The sequence below is a fragment of the Callorhinus ursinus genome, unplaced genomic scaffold, assembly GCF_003265705.2.
Source record: "Callorhinus ursinus isolate GAN/ISIS: 27379988/994484 unplaced genomic scaffold, GSC_fseal_2.0 scaffold6, whole genome shotgun sequence".
Lineage (NCBI taxonomy): Eukaryota > Metazoa > Chordata > Mammalia > Carnivora > Otariidae > Callorhinus > Callorhinus ursinus.
Window position 1 is genome coordinate 72,889,013 of NW_027397068.1, and position 23,364 is coordinate 72,912,376.

The following is a 23,364-nucleotide window of genomic DNA, read 5'->3' on the forward strand; positions in this document are numbered from 1 at the left end:
GTTATGTGATGAATTTCCGGTTTGCTTTGAGACGAAAGAAGTGTGCGTTGAAATCACCTGCAGCTGGTGCAGCTGGTGGCAGGTGTCTTTGGGAATGGCCCAGGGCACTGTGATGGCAGCTCTCACCCAGGAAGAGATGAAAGAATCCAAATTTAAGGGGAAAGAGAGGTAAAACTCACTCGCATCCTGCTGTAGTGCAGACATGTGAGGGTACCATTTTTCTGAAAATAAGTTACTTCTAATCTGTTGCTGTGTGTCTAGAGCAGTGGTCCTGGGCCACAGCATCAGCGTCACCCGCAATTTGTTAGAAATACAAACTCTTGTGGGGTGGGTCCACCAGTTTGTTTTTAACCAGCCCCCAGGTGATTCTGATGCCCCTGGAGTCTGAGAATCACTAGTCAAGAGGAAATGGTACTTAACCTAATCCTAGAAAAGGGAAATGACCTGGGTGGCTGTGTTCTAGAATCTTCTGACAGCACTTCCTACATGGATAGCCCTGACAGAAGGAGAGAATTAGCTCTGAAAACAGGAAGTCGGGATATGAACATCTTAAGTGGATTTGATACCGAGGGGAACTTTGTAGGTATACCTCACGCAGGAGAGCACAGCCCGGGAGAACACTGAACAGGGTTTGTCCCTCAGCAGCACTTTGGCTAGTCCACCACCCACCCCCAACCCCCAAATTGCTCCTACAGAGTTTGGTTTATAATAGGTTTGTAATAGGTGAGAGCATATGTGGCCACATGTGGGTGAGAGGCAGACAAGAACGTTGTTGGTCCACATAGAGGACGTGCTGGAAGATACTAACCCTTATAAAGAACATGCTAGAAGCAGGCCAGCCAGGCTCTGCCTTGTGGGCACTAACTAGCAGGGGCATCAGCAGGTGGCAGGTATGTCAAGGCTCCTGGGCGACGGCACAGCCAGCGTGCTGCCATCTATCTCCTTAGGACACCACCACACCAGCTGACTCCCTGGCTTTGTGCCCTCGCTGCCCGGTCCTGCTGGGCTCAGCTGCCCCCAGACCCGCCCCCCGCCCCCCCGTGGCCTCCCCACACTGCTGAAGCTGCTGAGTTGAGACATCTCCAGGGGTGCCTACACTCCTGATCGGAGGGGCCTGTAGATGCGGGCAGCCAGGATGGCCAGTGCCCACAGCACGGCAGAGTGAGCCCAGGCTTCTTTCAGCTCTGTTGCTAATTTACAGGCAAGACCATGAAAGTAGGAAAGGGAACCTGCCCCAGCATTTCGTCCCCAAGGCCTCCCACACACAGCCCACATGGCTGCTGAGCCACCTGCGTGGGGTGTCGTGCTAACTGGCCATTTCCTGAGGAGGAAACTTCGGTTTTTAAGAAAAGCGCTTTCCATATGTAGACCTTGATTGTGGACACCCCGTCCATGAGCACTTAGCAGACGTAGAGAAGTCTTTCCTTTCTGTGTCTTCATACCACAGAGCATATTCAACTTCATTGTCACGACAGAGTGATATCCACATCTGTGAGAAATACAGGGGTGTCCCCTCATAGCTACTGGTAATTGACATTTCAACTACAGATGCCTTCGCTCGTGTTGACAATGGTGTAAAATTCTGCTCCATGCGTATTCCCTCCGTTATGAGTGGTGCATTGTTATATGCAGCACATCTCTTGCATTTACAGATACAGGGCCGTGTAAATAAACGTGTTTATTATTCCTTAGAAGCAGCTTATGGGCATTGTCATTTGGGCTTTAAATGTTGCATTACGTACCAAGTTTAGCCTTTAACTGCCTGAACGTGTAAGGTGGTAACTTGAACACTGTCTAGTTAGTCTGGCAGGGTTTAAGTTGCTAGGTTTCTTGTTTGCGGTGAGTTACGTGGCCCAATTAACGTGTATGGTTCTTGCTGTCTGGCCTGCAGTTTAACGTGTGTGGCACAATGCCGGTCTGTGGGACTTTCGATGGAAAACCAGCCTCTGGCTGTGAGGCGGAAATTCAGACGGAGGAGCTAAAGAATCTGAAGCCAGAAAGGCTGGTTGGACTCGAGAAAAGCCTCCAGCTGTCCACTGAGGGCTTTATAACTCTGACCTACAAAGGGCCTCTTTCCCCGGCCACAGGTGAGCTCAGAACTCCGTCATTTTGCGGCTAACAAGTGTCCTGGTGGCTCCGGGACTGTGAACCTTCTGAGCACGGACCATGAGCGACCTGCCCTCCTGCCCCAGGGCCGCGGCGCCACACTCTCAAATCGCCCTGTGTGCCCCGCCGGGCCCCCGACGTGCAGTCCTGTAGCTGGCGGGGTCGCGCTGTGGGCTCTCCCTCTGCCTGCCCTGTCCCCCAGCCTCCTAACACTCGGCCCCCTCAGGTGGTTCTTGGACCTAAAGCTTTGTGATCTCAGGCTGGTTACTAGACCTCCTTGCTTCAGTTCCCTCCCGGACTGGGCCGGGACGATGGCCTTCCCTGCCGCCTCCGTGGACTGCCCTGGGTCCTTGGTGGCCTGCCGCCGCTGGCCCTGGCTGCGGCAGCCGTTTGGTGGTCTTCCTGCTTGTGCTCTCCCCCCGCCGCCCAGTGTTCTGTGTTCAGAGCATGTCACTCCCAGCCATGTGCACTCGGAGTAGAGGCCAGCGCTGTCACAGTGGTTGGCAACACGATCCCCCACTCCTCGTTCCATCCTGCTCGCCTCCTGCTTCTGAACCCGTCTGCGCCCCCTCTCACCCGCCCTCCCGCCCTGAGCCTGTGTCCTCGCTCTTGCCTCTGCCCATCGGGCTCCTCCCTCAAGATGGCCCCGTGGCCCCTTTCTTCCCCTTCCTCAGCTCTCCGCTCGGATGTCCCTTTCTCGGCGGGGCCGGCCACCGCATTTAAAACCCGCACCACCTTGGGGTTTCCTCGGCCTGGGCCTGCTGCATTTTCCTTCCTTGCACTTCTCACTGTCTCGCGTGCGCTAGACTGCATGTCACGGGCTCCGTGTGGGGGCCGCCGGGCTGGGACGTGAGCTCCGGGGGGGGGGGGGGGGGCGGCGCGAGGGTTTTTCTGAGTCTTTCACTCCTGTGTGTACGAGGACCTAAGTATTGTCCGACAAGCCAGTGACGTTAGCGAGTGTTTGGGTTGAGGAGTGGATGCCGCGTTTGCCTGTTTTCTGGAATACCAGGACGGAGGACGTTTGGCTCACCCCGTGAGCCCATGGTTGTGTGGGTCACTGCTGCGTCGAGGGTGGCCGCTCGGCCGTTCCGGGTGGAGCAGACCCAGTGCGGTGGTGTCATCCTTCTAACGGGGGCTGTGCCCCCGTTGTCCCCAGTGGCAGCCGCCGCTCTGGGATGCGTCAGGACGGCTGCTCTGCTTCAAGTCTGGCCTCCTTGTTCCCAGGGACCGCTGACACCTTTATCATCCGCTTTGTTTGCAACGATGACGTTTACCCGGGCACCGCCAAATTCCTGCATCAGGACATTGACTCTGGCCTGGGGATCCGAAACACTTTCTTTGAGTTTGAGACTGCACTGGCCTGCGTTCCCTCTCCCGTGGATTGCCAGGTCACAGGTAAGGCCGAGAGGCCCGGACTGAGGCGGCCGGTCGAGGGTGTGCGTGTGTGTGTGTGTGTGTGTGTGTGTACGTGTGCATGTGAGTATATATGTGCGCGTGTGAGCGCGTGTGCATGTGCGTACGCGCATGTATGAGCGTGTGTGCGTGAGTGTATATATGTGTGCGCGTGTGAGTCTGTGGTGTGCTTTGTTTTATAGGCAGGATATTTGTGTTATGTGCTTCTTTGATCCTTACACTTGAGAGGTTTCTCTTGAAGAGAATCTGCATATATATTTCAGGGTTTTAATCTATATTTTGGAATCAGAAGCTGCCTAAGAACAGAAGAAAACTCGGGAAAGAAATATTATCAGATCTTATTTGAGGACCTAAAAGAAAGGCTGTAAAGCTCTATAAGGTGCACCCGGACGCTGAACAGTGTCCCAGGATGCCTCGTGCTCTGCAGATGGCTCTGTCCCTCCACATCAGTGGTGCTCGTTGAGAAGGGCAGCTTCGAGGGCAGAGCGAGTGTACCTGTCTGTAGGAAAAGCCTCCGAGCCTCGTGTGGATCTCCTGATTCTTTCATAACCAATGTCAAGTTCGTGCATCGTGGGTCTTCAGTCAGGGTGAAAAAGGTGGTGCTCTAATGCTAACCAGAAAGCAGGGCTGGCTAGCTGGAGTGTTTCTGTGTATTTCAGACGTCGCTGGAAATGAGTATGACCTGAGTGGCTTAAGCAGAGTCAGGAAGCCCTGGACTGCTGTGGACACCTCGGCTGATGGAAGAAAGAGAACTTTCTATTTGAGTGTTTGCAACCCCCTCCCTTATATTCCTGGATGCCACGGTGAGTTGAGAGCATGTGACTTGAGTTCTGTCTGCCTTTCTCCTGTCCCCTGCCCCGGATGAACTCCTGTCTCTTGCAGGCAGCGCAGTGGGGTCCTGCCTGGTGTCAGAAGACAACAGCTGGAACCTGGGTGTGGTGCAGATCAGCCCTCAGGCTGCAGAGAACGGCTCCCTGAGTATTGTCTATGTCAACGGCGACAAGTGCGGGAACCAGCGCTTCTCCACCAGGATCACGCTCGAGTGCGCTCAGACCTCGGTGCGTGAGCTGAGGAACTGCTTTCATTTCCCACTTCCCTTCAGTCTCTCGGTCTTCTCTCTGAGTTCAGGCTTGCCTGCGTTTTCATGGGTTTTCAGCCTTTGGTAGCATTTGACTAGATTTTTCTCCAGGTCTCACATGTTTAATAAAGTGCTGTGTTTTCCCTCGTGGAGATTGAAAGTTGGATGTTAATTGTGGCTATCTTTTTGATTGACTTTTTAAAAAAGGTAAAAACATAAGTATTTGGTTTTTATTCTAGGGATCCCCTACATTTCAGCTTCTGGATGATTGTGAGTATGTGTTTGTCTGGAGAACGGTGGAAGCCTGTCCCGTCATCAGAGTGGAAGGTAAGACCCGGGGCCCAGCCCCCTAATAGTTGTAAACAGCTGAAGTAGCAGAGGCTCCAAACAGCGTCCTAGAGGCAAAACCCAGTCATAATGGCCACATGCATGGTCATGAGATGCTAAATAGCGGGGGGATAATTTCTTATCCTTGGGTTTTGCCTCCAGTGCACAGCTAACTTTGCCAGTGACACCCTCCTCACCTGCCTGGAGTGATGCTGGGCTAGCACCTTCTCACATTTAAGAATCTCAACTTGGGGTTTGGATTGGTCCAGTGGATCTTTACCCTGTGACCTTGGCTTTTCTAGAAGGCTGTCTGATAGGCAGTTTGTACTTTGTGTAGAAGCACATTGAGGTAAACGTGGAAATGGCATTTAATGCTTATTTTAAGACCGGACTCACCTGATTAAAAATTGGAAGACTGTTTTTTTGCCTGACGGTGTGAGTGTCAGTGGCTCGCAGATGCCCTTCATGTCTGTGTGTTCTTGAAGGAGACAACTGTGAGGTGAAGGACCCGAGGCACGGCAGCCTGTACGACCTGAAGCCGTTGGCCGTCAATGACACTGTCGTGAGTGCTGGCGAATACACCTACTACTTCCGGGTCTGTGGCAGGCTGTCCTCAGAGGTCTGCTCCACTAACGACAGGTCCAAGGTGATCTCATCATGTCAGGAGAAGCGGGGACCCGAGGGATTTCAAAAAGTGGCAGGTACCATGGGTTTTTCTTCTGCTCTTGTGCAAGAATGGAATTATGTATTAAGATGTTAATGCTAAAGGATGACCTCTTTCTGGAGTAGAAAGAAAGTTATGTTCTGGTGAAATATTAATGATGCTTCTGATTTCACTTGATTTTCTTAAGTAGGATGCATGCTGACAGATGTTAGAGCTTATTCTGTTCGTTCTTAGCAATTCCAGTTAGTGATTCTTTACTGCAACCAAGGGCATGCTGAAGTAGCCAGTAATGGGTGTTCTGAGGTGGTACTTTCTAGAGTTGAGTCAGAGGGAAGGCATCTAGGACAGGGTTTGGCTGTAAGCTTACAGGGCAGGCTGTTGGTCATCATACTGTCTCAGCAGCTGGGCGAGTGATACTACATTTAAGAACTTTTAAAGCGAGAGAGCACAGGTGGGGAGGGGCAGAGGCAGAGAGAGAGAGGAGCTCAAGCAGACTCCTCCTTGAGCTCGGGGCTCGATCCCACAACCCCGAGATCATGACCTGAGCTGAAACCAAGAGTCTGGACACTTACCTGACTGAGCCTCCCAGGAGCCCCTAAGTTTAAGAACTTTTAAAAAGAAAATAGCTGACTTGACAAGTGCATGGGCAACCCCTAGGGGCCATCCTCTTAGGTGATGAGGCTGGGGAGCGGCTGCTCCTCATTGTTCCCACCATTAGTCTGTAATGCCGTAACCTTGGGAGAGAGGAGGCCTGGTTTTATTCCGCTTGCAGTGCAGTGTGGCAGGGAGCGGTTCCAGCGCCCGGGGGCCAGGCATACCCGCTCTTCTAGCCATTTATCCGGGGTACGTGATGTGACGTGCCTGTTAGGGTTAGCATGGCGGTACCAATCCTTGTTTTAATTCGGTTCTTTCTGAACAGGTCTCCTCACTCAGAAGCTGACGTATGAGAATGGCATATTGAAGATGAACTACACCGGGGGGGACACTTGCCATAAGGTGTACCAGCGCTCCACAACCATCTTCTTCTACTGTGACCGGAGTACCCAGAGGGTGAGTGTGCTCACGCAGCCTGCAGGGATGTCTGCCTGGCCGGGAGCTGCTTCTCTGCATTCCTACCCCTCGATCTGCTCTGGTTAGCTTAGTTGAAATGCACCAGTTACAGAAGATAGTCAAAACCTTGATCGATTTGTCTGGATTTTAATGAACGTAACCATCCTTTACTATATTCGTTCTTACGATCTAAAGGGTAATAAACGAACTGAAGTTTCTCCTCTGATGTATCTCTCTCTGTTACCTTCTCCAGCCGGTATTTCTCAGGGAGACTTCGGATTGCTCCTACTTGTTCGAGTGGCGAACGCAGTATGCCTGCGCGCCTTTTGACCTGACCGAGTGCTCGTTCAAGTAAGTGGATGCCGTCTGTTGACCCGTTTGCACAGTCGGAGGACCTTGGCACAGCTTTGCTTTAATGATCAGTGGTCGGGGGACAGGAGGTTAGCTGAGGTGGTTTCTCTTCACCTTCGTCCCTTCATATTCCGATGAGCCGTTGGACTAGGTTAAACTTCCACATCCTTCACAGCCTTGGGTTTCGGCGGTTATTTTGTGTTAAGATGCATACAGGGAGGTGATTGCAGTTGGAATGGAAAACCTTGCATGATTCACAGGTGTAAGTGGCGTAGAGTGACCAGGACGTCACCTGGCCTCCGCCCACCCTCGCACGCCGCTTGTGTCTGGGGACAGCACAGCGAAGAAGGGCGTGGAGAGGGTGAGGGGCTGCGGTGTGGGAGACGGGGTGGGGGAGTCGGCCCCCAGATGGCAGGTTTTCAGGGGCCGTCGATGGTTCTTTTGATCTCTGTCACCTGTGGCTCCTGGAATTGGGTGGCTGGCGGCTCTGGAGGTAAGGGAGAGGTCTTTCCCGTGTGGGAATGCCAGCAGAGTTGCCCTGGGAACTGTTACAAAATAGGCATTGTGTAGCGCATCCCTGGAGGTTGGTCTGTGGTTCTGAATGTTTGAGGGACATGCTCTCTTTTCCACTGTGTGGAAAGATCGACCCTGAAAAGGATCGCCGGGTTACGGCATTCAGTCCTGGGGGACAGTATAGTCACTTCCATGTTTTCCTTCCTTCCCGTTCTGTTTGGTTGCAGTCTCTCCTTTCATTTGGGTAAAGTAATAATTCTGTAAGTGTTAGTAACGTATGGAAAGGCATACATTCAGGAATCTACGTGTTTAGTGACGTTGAATCATGATTTGTTTTGTAACATTTCTTTTTCCAGCTAACGCTTCGTGAGCGTTTTCATGTGAAACAAATTCATTTCTCATTTCTGGTGGGTGTGAACGATCCTTCCGAGTAGATAGCCCTGATTGACTTGGCCATTCTCTTACTGCCATTTGAGACTGTCTTGCGCTTTCTGAGATTTGTGTACAAGGAGTCTTATGTTTTTGTACATAAAGCTTTTCCTACCAAATATTTCTATGCCCTGTTTTTAAAAGAATTAATGAAGTAAAAAAATGGAATAATTGGTTAAAATAGAAGTTTACACATGCGTATCGTAATAACTTCATGGGAGTACAACAGTGTGTGCAGTGAAGTCACCTTGTTGGTAAGTTTTTCTCTGACCACGACATCTAAAATCTCAACCTCTCCCCACCACCCAGCCCCAGATTTTTTTTCCTCTTCAGCTTTAATCGCTCTCTGACATACTGTCTACTTAAAAAAACTTAGATCCTGTTTATGGTGTTTTCCTTCTCCTGGTAATTTCTGCAAATTTCATGAGACGGGTGATTTGTATCTTTTTGGTTCAGTATAATGCCCTCAGCTTAGCACATATTTTTTGAACGAATGAATGCTTTCCGTTCTTCTCTTCCCGCTGAGACGCCATGGGGTGGCGTCTGTTATTGTGCCTCTGTCTTCACCTGGACCTAGTGCTCCCTGGGGACAGACGTGGGTCTCGCTCACCATGAACACTGCACCTGCTATGGGGTTGGCCCTCAGTAACGGTCGTGTGTGGGATTTGTGTAGTAAGTAAACTTCAGTTTGAGCAGACATGTCGACAGCAGTTCCTTTTTTCTTCAGGGGCCGTCTCCGGGTTGGACAGCAGGTGGTTGCTCCCGAGAGTGCTCTGTGCCGTGAGCGCTCCATGGGGCCCACTGTTTGCTCCTGTCCTGTCACGGGCCTGAGAGCGGGGCGCGCTTCCTTTGCAGGCCTGGTCTTTGCTCTTTTTTGGATTAATGCATGATTTTGCTGAACCGAGTCTTGAGGTTTCCTGAGCTCAGGTTCTGATTCTGACTGGAGGTGGGGGGCGAGGTCCAGTCTGCAGTTCTGTCCCTGGGCGGGACCTGAGGCTCAGGGTGTCAGGCCCTGACCGCATTTTAAGTATTGAGCCTCTCCAGTGCTCGGTGTCCGCCCGGAGTCCAGGTGAGCCTAACTGCAGTATTCTCCTCCTTCCAGAGACGAGGCTGGCAACACTTTCGACCTCTCGTCCCTGGCAAGGTACAGCGACAACTGGGAAGCTGTCACGAGGACAGGAGCCACCGAGCACTATCTCATCAACGTCTGCAAGTCTCTGTCTCCCCAGGCGGGCTCTGGTGAGAGAGGACTCTTGGTGGGCGGATGGCTTATAGTCGGTTTGGGAGAAGATCGCGTAGGAACAGGATTCTGTGAAGGTGCTTTTGGCCATGAAGCGGCAAGAGGAATTATTTAAGGGTCTCATGACTGATCCCTGGGATGGTCTAGCTGGAGTCCTTGTTGAAGGCTCTGCCGGGAACATAGTAACCTTATTTGAACAGGAGTTGGAGGTGGGTAGAGGGATTCATGGTGGTAGGTGATTTCTTAGCAGGGTAGGAGACACACAGAGTGAAGCAGAGATTGAGCGCATGCCCTCTGTGTGTACTGAGAGTATGTGGGCGGGTGTGCTCCTTTGCATTTGAGGCCGTGGGCCCCCTTCCCCTCACTTTCTGTGCCGGGCAGATCAGTGACAGCATGGTTCCTAACCCATGAGGTGGAACTAGTTCTTTACACAGGGCAGATAGCACAGACATTTTGGGGACTGGGAAATTGGCAGAGGTCTCGGTAACTCTTAGAGATGGTACTTGAATGCGGGCCCTTTAAATGTCCTGTTGGCTTATCTAGGTATTTTAGCCTCAACACGTTTGGGGTTCAGAAATAATTCAGTCTGTGAAGCCTTGCATTCTCCCTACACCCCATGCCTACTAACTGCGAAGTCCTGTGGCATCATTGTCATCTCATGTGAAAGAAATAGCAGACATTTTGGAGTGACTATTAGAATCAAGTATATAGCACATCTGACATTACTTACCAGATAAATTCTGGACTGGAAAATCGGCAAAGGCAACAACCATGTCTCCTCTCACAGAGCCGTGCCCTCCGGAAGCGGCCGCGTGTCTCTTGGGCAGCTCCAAGCCTGTGAACCTTGGCAGGGTGAGGGAGGGGCCGCAGTGGAGAGATGGTGCCACTGTCCTGAAGTACGTCGATGGTGACTTGTGTCCAGACCAAATTCGGAAAAAGTCAACCACCATCCGCTTCACCTGTAGCGAGAGCCAAGTCGTAAGTGACACTCCTTCCTCAGCCCCCGGCGGGTAGCTCTGGGCCCGTTCGGATCGCAGGGCCGGTGTGACGCTCTTACTTACCCGGGGATGTGAGTGGAGGATGTGATGCTCCGGACGCCGTGGCCTAACTGCAGGTGCCGGCAGTACCACCTCAGCCCTGTGGCTCGTGGGCACCTCCCTCTCTTCTGTGGCTCCTGGGGTGCCTGACCTGCAGTTCTAGTCTCAGAATTAGTTGCTTCTCCTTAAAGTTTGGTCCCCTGAAGATCCCCCCCAAGGCTGTAGAGCAAACTGGTATTTGACACCCTGCCCTTTGACTTCAAGGATGCGGCTTGGGAGAAGCAGAAGGTTAGACAGACCAGGTTCAGGGCTGCTCTCTATTTCCTAGCTTGATTACTTAACTGTGCTCAACTGTGTACCCATGAATAACACGAGCTGTTCCCGTCTTGCCAAATTGCTGTGAGGTACAGAGAGAGGAAGTAGGAGGTGCCGGGCAACATTGCCGGTGTATGGTCAGTGCACGGTACATGGGGGCCGGTCTCATTTCTGTGCTCCATGCCTCTCTGTAAGGGATTGGTGTGTGTAGCTAAGCAGGTGTGGGACTGAATTAATGGTCTCTCTGGACTGTTTGTCCCCACAGGAAATCTCCATGTGTGAGATGAAGGTGAAGCCCCCTGCGCTATTAAAAATTAGGGTTGTAGCTAATTTTAGGAATGAAGTCAGGCTGGACCAGCACACTGTGTTCTAGGCCAGAGCGCCCACTGTCTCCAGCTGTTTGGCCAGCAGTGGTAGGAGGAGCTCTGGGAGCCTGAGGTGTGCCCTCTTTGCAGGAGTAGCAGCTGGGCCTTCCTCCTCAGGAAGCTGTACAGAGGCTTAGCCTAGACAGGAGCCGCTGGGGCCTGGACACCCTCTCAGGTCTGTTGCTGGCAGAGGCTCGTGGTAGAAGAAGAAAGAGCTGATGGACATGTGGGAGGAAATACGAGGGTGATGTGTGAGGGGCTCTGGACGTGGGTTGCCCAGGAGGCTGGCAAAGCTGCCAGGGGTTTATCTGGAGAGGAATGTACTGCTGAACCAGTCTTAGCAGCTCCGTGGTGGACAGGAAGCGTGGGGCCCTACAGAGCGCATGTAGCCAGTGCAAGTGGAGGATTGTAGAGTAAATGATGAGTTCTCTGGGTGGGGCTTTTTGTTTTGTCTCTAATAACAGATTTGAGTTCCTTTGCTTTTAGACCGTTATCAGCTGTTTCCTCTTTCCTGACTCATCAGAGCCTTTGAGCCACTTCCTCACCCTGTCCCCTGCCTGTCTTGCCTAGGTGTAGCTGTAGGAAAATCTCCCATGATTCCCCAAGTGGATTTCTGGCTCTGAGTCGGCCTCACCTTGCATGTGTTAAGGCCTTAGTGCAATCCCAGGAAGATCTTGACCCTTTGCTTTTCCAAGTCTGCCCTCAGTCCATAAAGACACTGACAAAAATTCCACGTGGTATTGCAGAGAAGCTCCCACTTGATGGAAGCTGACGTTTCGTAGAAATTGTACCCCATTGGCAACACTCTGTCCTTTGCTCGTAGAATTCCAGGCCCATGTTCATCAGTGCGGTGGAAGACTGTGCGTACACCTTCTCCTGGCCCACACCAGCTGCCTGTCCTGTGAGGAGCAATGTGCACGACAACTGCCAAGTCACCAACCCTGCCACAGGTGAGGGACGCTGCCAGTCGCCAGCCCCCCCACAGTGAGGACACTGCCAGTCACTAACCCCCCCCCCCCCACAGTGAGGACACTGCCGGTCACCAACCCCCTCCCCCCCATACTGAGGTACCTAACTTGAAGCTGAGGAGCAAGACACCCTTGGCAGTAGCATTTTGTTCACGTGTGTGCATGTTGGCATCCTCTCTTGCTCTACCCAGGTTTGTTTACTAGGACTTCTCCTTCGGTGGGGAAGAGATTGATCCATCTCCCTGTGTGTCTTGCTGTCCATAACTCCTGCTTCCGAGGGTGCCCGTCACACCAGCTGTAGGCTTGCAGAGTTGCGTAGAGTCAGTGTCCGTGGTCCAGTGGTCATGTGGGGGCAGCGGGGAGGCCTCGACTGCCGTCCGTGCTGGGGACCAAGCAGGCTGCGGCTGGCATCCGTTGGCCATGGGAGGGATGTCATCAGGCCCTCCTGAATCCCACCAGGGCCCTCGTGGCCTGCTGTGGCCCAGCCCCGGGAGGAGGAGGATGCTATGAGCCACTGTCTTCTGAGGAAAGATGAGCCATCATATAAACTTGGAGTGTCTAGCCTCATGATACAGTCTAGCTGGCCAGGAGCATTTTTAGGGCCAGGTCAGTGAACAAGGCAAGTGGGGGACCCACGGCAGGCAGTCAGAAGTCCCAGTGGCCAGCGTGGTCCATGTGTGAGCATGCTGGCGTCACCATGTGTCCACCACTCCCCCCCCTTGCAGGACATCTGTTTGATCTGAGCTCTTTAAGCGGCAGAGCTGGGCACACGGCCGCATACAGCGAGAAGGGGCTTGTGTACATCAGTGTCTGTGACGACAATGAAAACTGCGCCCCCAGTGTGGGTAAGTGCATGACGGCCGCCACGCCGGGCTCTCCCGTCCCCAGGGCTGTCCCCAGCCCCCGCAGTCCGGAGGAGTAGAACTGAAGGTCGATCACCTTCTCTCCTGTAACATTCCGCTCATGCAGGGGAAACCCGTGGCCACGTGATGAAATAGTAGATGCAGGACACTTGCCGAGACCTCACTGGATGCTCACAATGACAAGCGTTAGCTCTGGATCTGCAGAAAGCAGTCCTCGGAAAGCTGGTCATCTGAGTCTGTAATTGTGCTTTTCCTCTCCCTTCACGTTCGGTACAGGGGCCTGCTTTGGGCAGACCAGGATCAGTGTGGGCAAGGCAAACAAGAGGCTGACCTATGTGGATCAGGTCCTACAGCTGGTGTATGAGGACGGATCCCCTTGTCCATCCAAATCCGGCCTGACCTACAAGAGTGTGATCAGCTTTGTGTGCAGGCCTGAGGCAGGGCCCACCAACAGGCCCATGCTCATCTCTCTCGACAAGCAGACATGCACGCTCTTCTTTTCCTGGCACACGCCTCTGGCCTGCGAGCAGGTGGTGAGTCTGGGGCCCGTGTGGCCTCTGAGAAATGCCTACTTGATGCCCGGGTGGGCCCTGGTTCCTGCGCTGGCTTTCCTGCAGGTCACTGTCGGCTGCTACTCCCCCTCCCCCCCCAGAGGGTACCCAGTATAGCTTAGCCACCCACGATGGTCCCAACAACGAGTAGGTCTAAGTGCCCAAGCATTTGGGGGACGTTGTTCCATCTTTCGTGCTTTTTTTTGTGCTGCTTCTAAACTCCTGGGGTGACTTAGTGGTGATGAGGAGAATGTTACTGTGGACTCCAGCGAGGTCCTCCTTGTCTAACAGGCGGAGTGCTCTGTGAGGAACGGAAGCTCCATTATTGACCTGTCTCCCCTCATCCACCGCACGGGGGGCTATGAGGCATATGACGAGAGTGAGGATGACACTTCTGACACCAGCCCTGACTTCTACATCAACATCTGCCAGCCGCTGAACCCGATGCACGGGGTACCTTGTCCCGCCGGAGCGGCTGTGTGCAAGGTTCCTGTCGACGGTCCCCCCATAGTAAGTATGGGAAACACAAGGCAGAAACAAGTTTTGCAAGATTTTTAACAAGTGTCATGTTGTGTTTCTTGCTTTCAGTGGAGGGTTACTCCAGCAGATAGGAAGGTGAAAGGATCTGGGGCTGCGTGTGTCCTGGGTCCAGCTGGGGAAGATTAACGTTGAGGATTTGTGCACTGAGCCATCAGCTAATGATGGCAACCAGGAGGTCTCTGAGTTGTGGAAGAAAATGTGAACACGTGTGAATAGGGTGTCATGTTAGGATTCTTAAGGTTGACTCTGATCAGGAAACTTATATGTAAAGTGGCAAGAAAGAACTGGTAAGAACTTGATTTCTTTCTTTGAAATGCATGTCTTGGGTAAAGAACGTGCTTGGGAGATACCATCACTTTCTTTGGTAAATGAGTCCTTCAGGGGCAAGAGCAGATCTGCTAATTGCTGGATACTGTGCCTTAAAAGTTTAGGACTCCTAGCTCTTTTTAGTATGGCTTTGGCTCTTTGAAAATTGTTTTCATGAGTTATCTTCATGTTTTATCAGATCTTTGCTGTGCCTTATTATTTGAGATGCATCTCAAAAGGGTCTATTTTTATATTTCTATCTGTAGGCTTTACACAGTCTTGTCATAAGATACGGAGATGTCCTTTTTTCTAAGGTTTTATTAGAGAGCGAGCACACTTGTAGTACGCATGAGTGGGGGGGAGGGGCAGAGAGGGAGAAGCAGACTCCCCGCCGTGCAGACTTGAGGCCCGATCCCAGGACCCTGGGATCATGACCTGAACTGAAGGCAGATGCTTAATTGACGGAGCCACCCAGGTGTCCTTGGAGATGTCCTTTTAAAAATGGGTATTATCTGCAGCATCGGTAGAGAGAAATGTTGGGAGCGGGTGGGGAAATTGGCTATGATATGAGTCTCACAAAGTCCTAGCTCCATGAGGAGCCAAGGCCCTGGGTGAACCACATCTTAGTAGGAAGCTCTTCAGTGCCATCCTCTCTGACCGTGCAGGTTGGGACCCTGGATGTGAGTCCCTTTCTGAGAGGTCAGATCTGCTGTATTTTCCTGCCTGGCTGTCCTTTTTCAGATTTTAAAAACGGTAGCCAGTTCCCTGCTTGGAGCAGGTGTTGAGCCATCATAGCCTGAACATGCCCCACGGTGGTGAACGAAAGCCCCGTGGCTCACTCATGCACACATACACCACTTCTGACCATTCGTCTTTCTTTCGTTCTTGGGTTTATTTGCTCAGAAATACTTACTGAGCAGCCAGTGTGCATCAGATGCTGTGCTGAGCCATAAAACGTCATGGGAAATAAGCCTGTGCCCTCCCAAGGATGTACCGAGGGGCACTGCCAAGGAAACCGAGTAATCACGGGGCAGTGCTGGGCGTGAGGAGGCGGGCTGGCGTGGGGGCAGATCCGTGGGCTCCTGCCGCTGTGCACCATCAGGTGATAGGAGACCATGCAGCATTCTTGATAAGCCTGGACAGAGACCTCTTGCCTGGAATCTTTGAAAATTCACCATGATTGGAAATAGAATCCTGTTGTTAGAAATTGTAGAATCGGAACTGATGACTGCTGATAAACTGAACTTTCTGAGTAGCAGCTTTTATGGTCAAGATTTGTCAAGTGAGTTGCTGTTAACCTAGTTTCTTTAGATGCTACTCATTTTCAAAACAGGTGAGGTATTATTGTTGCAGTTCTGTATTAGCCTGTGTTCGCCAACCCAAGGAGCAATTCCCTGAAATGCTGTTTGCTTTTTTCTTTGTTTAGGATATTGGCCGAGTCACAGGACCTCCGATACTCAACCCCATAGCAAATGAAGTTTACTTGAATTTTGAAAGTAGTACTCCTTGCTTAGCGGACAAGCATTTCAACTACACCTCACTGATCGCATTTCACTGTAGGAGAGGTGTGAGCATGGTAAGTGTGCACCTGTTCACAATCTGGGGGCTGGAGCCTGGTTTAGTGAGCCAGAGCTGCAGGCTCAGAAAGCACGAGTCCGAGGTAAGGATGCCCGTATTGAAAATGGATGCAATCATATGGTACATCAGTGGTGCACTGAATAATTGAAAACCATTCAGTTTTTTTTAAAGATTTTATTTATTTGAGAGCATGAGAGAGAGCGAGCGTGCACACAAGCCGGGGAGGGCCGGGGCTGGGGGGAAGGGGGAAGCAGGCCACCCACTGAGCAGGGAGCCTGATGCGGGGCCGATCCCAGGACCTCGGGATCATGACCTGAGCCGAAGGTAGATGCTTAACTGATTGAGTCACCCAGGCGCCCCTAAAACCATTAACTTAACAATGAGTAAGCCCACACTGAATTAACGGGGCAGACTTTGCACAGCAAGGCTTGCTGTAATTTAAAAACGTGAAACACTTGAGCATAGGAGTAGTTTTCAACGTGTACCAACGTATAGAAGTGTCAGCTTTTTCCTTTTTTAAAACTAGAGCATTAGTGATTTTATTCTTACTGGGAACTCAGACTTTTGGCAGCTATCATTGTTCAGGATATAACCCAAAATCTAGAAGTTAGCAAACAAAAGAAGGCCTCTCCGGAATCAAAATGGCTCTAACAGAGCTGCGTATGTTCCTTCTAAGGAGGTTATCAACTTCTAAGTGTATTTAAAAGTAACATGGTTTCCATCACGAGTGTCATTCTGTTCCACAGAGTTTCTGCATACGTTCTCTCTGTGAATAGGAGATGAATGGGTGGGTTGTGCAGTCCCCCCATTTCACAGGGACTCAGAGGTGCTGGGTGCTGTACCTGACTCATGCAGCCCTGCAGTGGCCGCTGGGACTCCCCCTTCTCAGCTGGCGAGCTCTTTGCTCCAAGCAGCCCAGCTTCACAGCGCGGAGTCTATGCTTCTGAAATCTGTAACACTCTGAAAACTCAGTCCTCTGACATGAGTGATGGAGGCCACTCATGGTGTTTGTCCCACTTGATAAGAATATTCATACATTTGGTTGCAGGAACATGAATGTGCTTGATTATAGGACTGTGTGTGTGTGTGTGTGTGTGTGTGTGTGTGTGTGAGAGTGAGAGAGAGAGAGAGGTGATAGAAATATGTGCCTCTTAAAATCCTAAAGATGATGAACTGTAAGGCTCATCTGGCCCTAGGAGCTCAGGTAAAGGATTTCGGTTCTGGTGGATTCCCTAGGTTGACTTTCTGGTTTGTTGGCCTGTAGCAGGTCTGTCAGGGAAAGGGAGCTCTGGCTGCCTGCCAGTGGTGGGAAGTGATGTGGCCGCAGCCCGAGGAGAGGAGCAACAGGGGAAGACACAGACCGTCGCTGCCTGGGGCCTCCCCATCTAGTGGCTCACCCCACCTCGGGGCCCTTGGACGTGTCCCTGTTCACAGACGGTCCATTGGCTGTCAGGGTAATCCTGAGTTATTGGGGGGGGCAGAGCTGTGATCGGCGAACTCCTTTTATCTTTGGATGTTTGTCTGCATGTTTGTGCAGCGTGTCGACCCGGCGGCCATCGGCACACACAGCCCAAGGCAGCGTGGCTTAACCTGTAGAAAGGCTGCCACGTTCAGTAGGAGTTCACCTTTCGGAGGGGTTCTTCTGGAGACCCACCTCGCTCGGGGAGCGCCCATTATCTCAGCCTCCCACACGGAGAGCGTGTGACGGCCTGGCTGGAGAACTGCCAGCCCCACGTGGTGGGCCGTCCGCGGGGCGGGCACGGAGCCTCGGGGCAGCAGTGGCGTGTTCAAAGTGAGCAGTGTTCACTGGCTTTTAGATGCCAGGCACCTCACACGAAACGTGCGCTCAAGGTTGCAAAGATTTTAAAAAGATTTTCTTCCCCCGTGGTTTTTATCTTTAGTGGGAATATTTTTCCACTGAAGTTTATAGAAAAACTGATTCTCGACAGCAACTAAAAATGAAATTCCTGACCAGCTGCCCGTCTGTGTTTTTGTGGCTGTTGCCGAGCAAGGGGGGCATAAGCACGCTGGTGCAGGCTCGGTGGCCTGCGCGCCATCTGGCCGAGTGGTGTGTGGGCCTCCGGTGGTGTGTGGGCCTCCGGGGTTGGCCTCAGTTTGTAGCAGCGGGGTGGAGACGCTCCCGGCGAGCGTCCCAGAGCACTCAGCTCCCTCCTCTGCCTTGGCAGGGCCTCACTTTCACACCCTGCTCGGTCATGACGTTTAAAGAACTGGTAGTGCGGACATGGGAACTCTGTCTCTAAATGCAGGGCCACGTCCTGGAGGTCGCGAGAGGCTCCAGGTGTGTGGGCAGGTCCACCCTGGTTCCTTGCGGGGTGGTGCCCCTGCCCCTCCCTCCTGGAGGGGGGCCGCTGCAGGTCACCCAGAGCACCTGGCAGCCTCCCAGCCACGGCCACAGCCCCGGAAGTGGGGGTCTCTCTCTGGTGCCAGCTGGGGGAGGAGAGCTGTGTGAGGATGCTGTACTTGACCCATGTGGGTTTTCTCTCAAACAGGGAGCTCCCATGCTGCTGAGGACCAGTGACTGCGACTTTGTGTTTGGGTGGGAGACCCCACTGGTCTGTCCAGATGAAGTGAAGGTGGATGGCTGCTCCCTGACGGATGAGCAGCTGCATTACAGCTTTAACCTGTCCAGCCTTTCCAAAAGCACCTTCAAGGTAATGCCACTCAGCTAGAGCCCGCTGATCTTGGGGGCACAGCGGCCCGGGTTCTTTGTGATATCTTCTTGTGTTGTAGGTGATGGGGCACTTGTGACCACTGAGGCACAGTGCACAGAGGGGTAATGGGCTTAGTCTCTGCCCTGGACACACAGGATCAGCTTGTTGGGGATTCTAGACTGTGTAGCGAACAAGGCCCAACTAATGCCTGAGTTGTGCCCCACGGCTCAGAGTTTAGCTCCATAGGGCTTTGTAAGGATTAAATGATACAACGGAAGTCAGGAGGCTGCTTGGGGACGTGCATGTGACCGTGTATCCCATAAGGGCAGGGCCAGGTCTGGTACACCCAGAAGAGGCTGTGAGTCGTTCCCCTGTGTCTCCTTCCAACCTGACTTCAAGATGCAGATGTAGCTCTTTTGCTGACCACAGAGGTAATGGATGGAGGGAGCTAGGATGTTCCTCTGACTTGAGATACATCTCTCTGTGTGTGTGTGTGTGTGTGTGGAGCTTATCCGGCCTTTGTGTCATGGGCTATTTGTGATATCGATGAGGCCACGGGCATCTTGAGTCACTGGGGCTTGGGGGACCCTCCACCTGGGGGCCTGTGATCTAGATGTTACTGAGTTAGGCACCTTGGACCATGCCCACCAGATCCCAGCACCTCCCAGGGGATGGTGGCTGGGGAATAGTGAGCCCCGATGCCCGTGCCCTGGCTCCTGTGATAGAGACCTTGCACACGTGTGACAGGTGTGCCGCAGGTGTGAGCCTGCAGAGGGTGGGGCCAGCAAGGAAGGCAAGGCACGTGCTCGGCGATGCTGTGTCTGCTCCCCACTCCTCAGCTCCGTCCTCAGCACTCCTGTGTCACAGGTGGGGAACCCGGGCTTCAGGAAGGCGGAGGAGCAGCCCCAGGTCTCACAGCCAGCTCCCTGCCAGGGGCCTGGGGGTGGACGGAGGGACATGCCCAGATGGGGGGTCAGGCATTGCCCTCTGGAGGAAGGTCAGGAGTGGAGAGAAGGAAGGGAGCACTGAGGCACGTGTGCACAGCCCCCAGGCGGCCCCTGCTTTCCGGCTCGAGCGACGGCTCTCCCCCCACCTGGAGACCCACCGACACCCACGCGTGTTCTCGTGTGTCCAGGTGACTCGAGACTCACGCACCTACAGCGTAGGGGTGTGCACCGCGGCGGCAGGCCTGGATGAAGGAGGCTGTAAGGACGGAGGTGTCTGCCTGCTTTCCAGGAGCAAGGGGGCATCTTTTGGGCGGCTGGCATCAATGAGACTGGATTACAGGCACCAGGATGAAGCTGTCATTTTAAGTTATGCCAACGGAGATAATTGTCCTCCAGGTAAATCTTTGTAGCAGGGTGTGTTTTATGTTGTGGGGAGTGTGGTGTTAGACCCGGCCACAGGAGGAAACTGAGGCCTGGAGCTCCAGATGCTGTGAATGTGGACACCTGGCTTGGACCACACGGCGTTCCACCCACACAGCCCTGAGTGTGAGTGCTCAGGCCTCGGGCTCGTGCTGGTCTGTGAGCCGCTTGTCATGTTGGGACCCAGAGGCTTGCGGTCCTGATGTCGGCTTAGGGTGGTGGCTTCCATAAGGGATCCTTTTGAGCGTTTTCAGGTGATCGTGCCCGGCAGGGAAAGCCCAGCTGAGGTCGTCCTGGTAATCAGGTCACGCGGATGTTTTTCTTTTTTCCAGAAACTGAGGAAGGTGACCCCTGTGTGTTCCCCTTCACATTCAATGGGAAGAGCTACGAGGAGTGTGTTGTGGAGGGCAGGGCAAGGCTTTGGTGCTCCACCACGGCCAACTACGACAGGGACCGCGAGTGGGGCTTCTGCAGACACTGTACGTAGCGGGGCACGCGTCCTGGCTCGGGCTGCCGCGGAGCCGGCGTCTTCCCCGGGCTGGCTTTGTGCTCAGACCTCTGTGCTGTCCAAGTTCATTCTGTCGCGTGTCGTTTTTCCCTGTCAGGCTTGTTTCCCATAAAGAGAGGACAACTCAAATGGCTCCATGGGATGTGTTACGTCCCTGGGTACATAGACTGAAGTAGGGCAGGGCTGACAGGCCAGTGCCAGGTGGTCAGCGGGGCCCATTCCCTACCTCGGGCGGTGTGTGTCCTCGTGCCGGCGCCGCTGATGGCCACTCGCGCCTGTGCAGAGTCCAGCTGGTCGCGGCCTGCGTCGGCAGGAAGAGCGGTGGGCTCACCCGCCGGCTCTCAGCCGTGCGGCGGGCACGGGGCAGGCCCGGGGCTTCAGGCTGAGCTGGGCCGCTCACGGGCGGCACAGACAGGTGTGAGTGCTCAAGGGGCGGGATGAGGAGCTATACAAAAAACGATTTAATTCTTGTAAATGATCAGGGAGCGAGAGGAGATAAAGAAATTCTAAGTGTTAAATTTACAGGGGCCTGTTATAGTTTTGTTTTGAGGCTTATTATGACAGGATCTTTCTCCTGGTCTGGTGGATGGTACTCACATTTTTAGGTAATTACGCGTACCTCTTGCTGTTTTTGTTTCTTGTCCTCATTCACATGTAACCAAGTGTTGACTACCCGCCCACGGGGGATTGAGCTAGTGCCGTGGGGTCATGAAGCACAGGAAGAGGCAGACACAGGGCCCTGAGGGGCCTTGGTCTGTTTCGGGTCGTGGGACACGTGAAGGAGACGGCCCAGCTCTGGCGGGGGCGCGGGGGCAGCGGCGGGTGGAGGCGCTGGTGCTGAGCGCAGCGGGGTGCGCGGGGGGTGGGGGACGTGAGGGGCCGGCAGGGGGCCAGGCTGCCGTCTGAGTTTTCTGTGTGCTGCTCCCCAGCAAACAGCCACCGGATGTCTGCAATTATCTTCAAGTGCGACGAGGAGGCCGATATCGGGAGGCCACAGGTCTTCAGTGAAGTTCGTGGCTGTGAGGTGACATTTGAGTGGAAAACAAAAGTTGTCTGCCCTCCAAAGAAGATGGAGTGCAAATTCATCCAGAAGCACAAAACTTACGACTTACGACTGTTGTCTTCACTCACCGGGTCTTGGTTCTTTGTCCATGAAGGAGTCTCGTGAGTACCTGTCACCACGTGCCAGCCGTGTCTTTCTCTCGGGCCTGATGGTGGTGGGCTCTTGGCAGTCCGCTTCTGTGTCCCTGCAGAACTGGGGCTGCCACGTAAACCCGGTGCTTGCAGTGGCTCAAGAGCCCCTCACGGGTGCCGGACCTGGTGCCCGGGGCTGGGTTTGAAGGCAGAGGTGGACAGAGAGGGGGAGCCTTTGGAACCAGGAGCTGGCGATCCGCATGTGATAGAATGAGTCTCGATGAGTATTGTGCTTGTGAGGGGCTTCTGTCTGCTGCTGGGTGTGTGTCAGGGGTGTGCGTTGATTTTCTCAGCTCTTTGGCACCCACCCCTGTGTGGGTCTGAGGTTCGTGGCCTGCGGCGGCCGCTCCGTGTCTCTGCCAGGGGCCCTCAGAGCGGGAAGGCCTCAGCGTGGGGTGGGGGTGTGGACTTGGAGGCCTTCGGTCCTAAGGTCAGCAGCTCGCTAGGATTGGAGCCGCTGCAGGTCCCAGCTCACCAGCCCTTCTAAACCACACCGTCTCAGGGTTCACCCCCACTTGCCTGGGTGCCATGCTCCCTTTTTCAGTAACCAGCTACTCCTGGGGCCTTTATTAGAAAAATCTGTTTCGGTGCTGCATTCAGAGGTGCTGTGGAACACTTGGTTGTCAACACGATTCCTATTTCTGAAAGCGAGGGACAGAGAGCTGCAGCCCGTGTGTAGGGCGGACTGACCTTGCACCCTGCCCCTCTATCTCTTTGTGTTATTTCACAGGTACTATATAAATCTCTGTCAGAAAATATACAAAGGGCCTCTCGACTGCTCTGACAGAGCCAGCATTTGCAAAAAGAGTGCATCTGGTGTCGTCCAGGTCTTGGGGCTTGTTCACACACAGAAGCTGGATGTCCTAGGTAAGGCCCTGGCTCCTTGTCGTGCATGCTTGCAGGTGTTGCATTGGAGTTGGGAAGGTGAGGGCGTCCTAATATGGCCAGAAGGGTCAGCACTGGCTTGAGTTGAAACTGCCAGATACCATTCCTTCTGTTTCTCAAGCACTTTGGTAATTCCTGGAACATTAGAATAAGTACCACTTTGTATTCCCAGAGATGGCAGGTCCTAGCAGGTGTGTGTAGAGGGGTCACCTCTCCTGGGAACGTACTTCTACACTGAGAGGGTCGCAGTGGTTAAGATTCCTCTGAATCCTTGCTCCAGCTCTGGGTTGAGTGCCAGAGTCTGCATATTATACGCACCAGCAGTTATTCAGGAAAGCTGAACAGTTACGTAAGAACTTGGTAAAGATAATTCAGGGGTCTGTTTTTGTAATGTCTTAACAATTTAGAAAATATAGAAACTCTTTTTAATAGTGTTAGTAGAAAATCTTGCAATTGGTTGCTGAGTGAAAGATTCTATCTTTCATTATTTATTTGAGAGAGAGCGAGAGTACGCGCGAGCATGAGTTTGGCAGGGACGGGGAGAGGGAGAAGGAGAAAGAGAATCTTTAGCAGGCTCCATGCCCAGTGCGGAGCCCGACGCGGGGCTCCATCTCACGACTCTGAGATCATGACCTGAACCGAAATCTAGAGTCGGATACTTAACCTGCTGAGTCACCAAGGCGCCCCTGTCTTTCATTATTTAAATGGCAGGTCTTTCTTAGATAGGAGTAACTGGGATATGTTCGGAGGAACCAGTAAAGAAAAACACCTTTACCTTGTTGGAGTAGAGTGGGGTCCCCGAGTTGTCCTGATGAAACCACGGGTGACTTGAGTCTGCTTGAGCTCTTGGAAGGGAGACAGGGAGTTCCGAGGGACCACTGTCACTGTGGATGAGAGGCACGCCAGGTGGTAGCGTCGCCTGGAGCGGCCTCCCAGCCCGCTGTTCACTGCCGTTCCCACACGGCTCACGACGAGGGTTGAGGGTGGCTCTCTGTAGTCTCGTGGTTGTGTACGGATACTGGATCAGCCCTTTCCCCGGCTGCC

General features: G+C 53.1%; 1 protein-coding gene across 2 annotated transcripts in view; it reads left to right on the top strand.

The window, feature by feature from the left end:
* IGF2R (insulin like growth factor 2 receptor) overlaps positions 1–23,364 on the top strand; it is a 97,171-nt gene that overhangs the window by 62,053 nt on the left and 11,754 nt on the right. For both annotated transcript variants that reach the window (XM_073894181.1, XM_025866430.2), the window contains exons 22-41: positions 1,892–2,087; positions 3,331–3,501; positions 4,179–4,322; positions 4,402–4,577; positions 4,837–4,924; positions 5,410–5,625; positions 6,508–6,638; positions 6,892–6,989; positions 9,034–9,170; positions 9,959–10,149; positions 11,712–11,838; positions 12,582–12,701; positions 12,996–13,252; positions 13,562–13,780; positions 15,543–15,692; positions 18,205–18,366; positions 19,502–19,709; positions 20,066–20,212; positions 21,171–21,405; positions 22,166–22,302. In XM_073894181.1, coding sequence (XP_073750282.1) covers positions 1,892–2,087; positions 3,331–3,501; positions 4,179–4,322; positions 4,402–4,577; positions 4,837–4,924; positions 5,410–5,625; positions 6,508–6,638; positions 6,892–6,989; positions 9,034–9,170; positions 9,959–10,149; positions 11,712–11,838; positions 12,582–12,701; positions 12,996–13,252; positions 13,562–13,780; positions 15,543–15,692; positions 18,205–18,366; positions 19,502–19,709; positions 20,066–20,212; positions 21,171–21,405; positions 22,166–22,302 — 3,310 coding nt within the window. The remainder of the gene's footprint in view (positions 1–1,891; positions 2,088–3,330; positions 3,502–4,178; positions 4,323–4,401; positions 4,578–4,836; positions 4,925–5,409; positions 5,626–6,507; positions 6,639–6,891; positions 6,990–9,033; positions 9,171–9,958; positions 10,150–11,711; positions 11,839–12,581; positions 12,702–12,995; positions 13,253–13,561; positions 13,781–15,542; positions 15,693–18,204; positions 18,367–19,501; positions 19,710–20,065; positions 20,213–21,170; positions 21,406–22,165; positions 22,303–23,364) is intronic.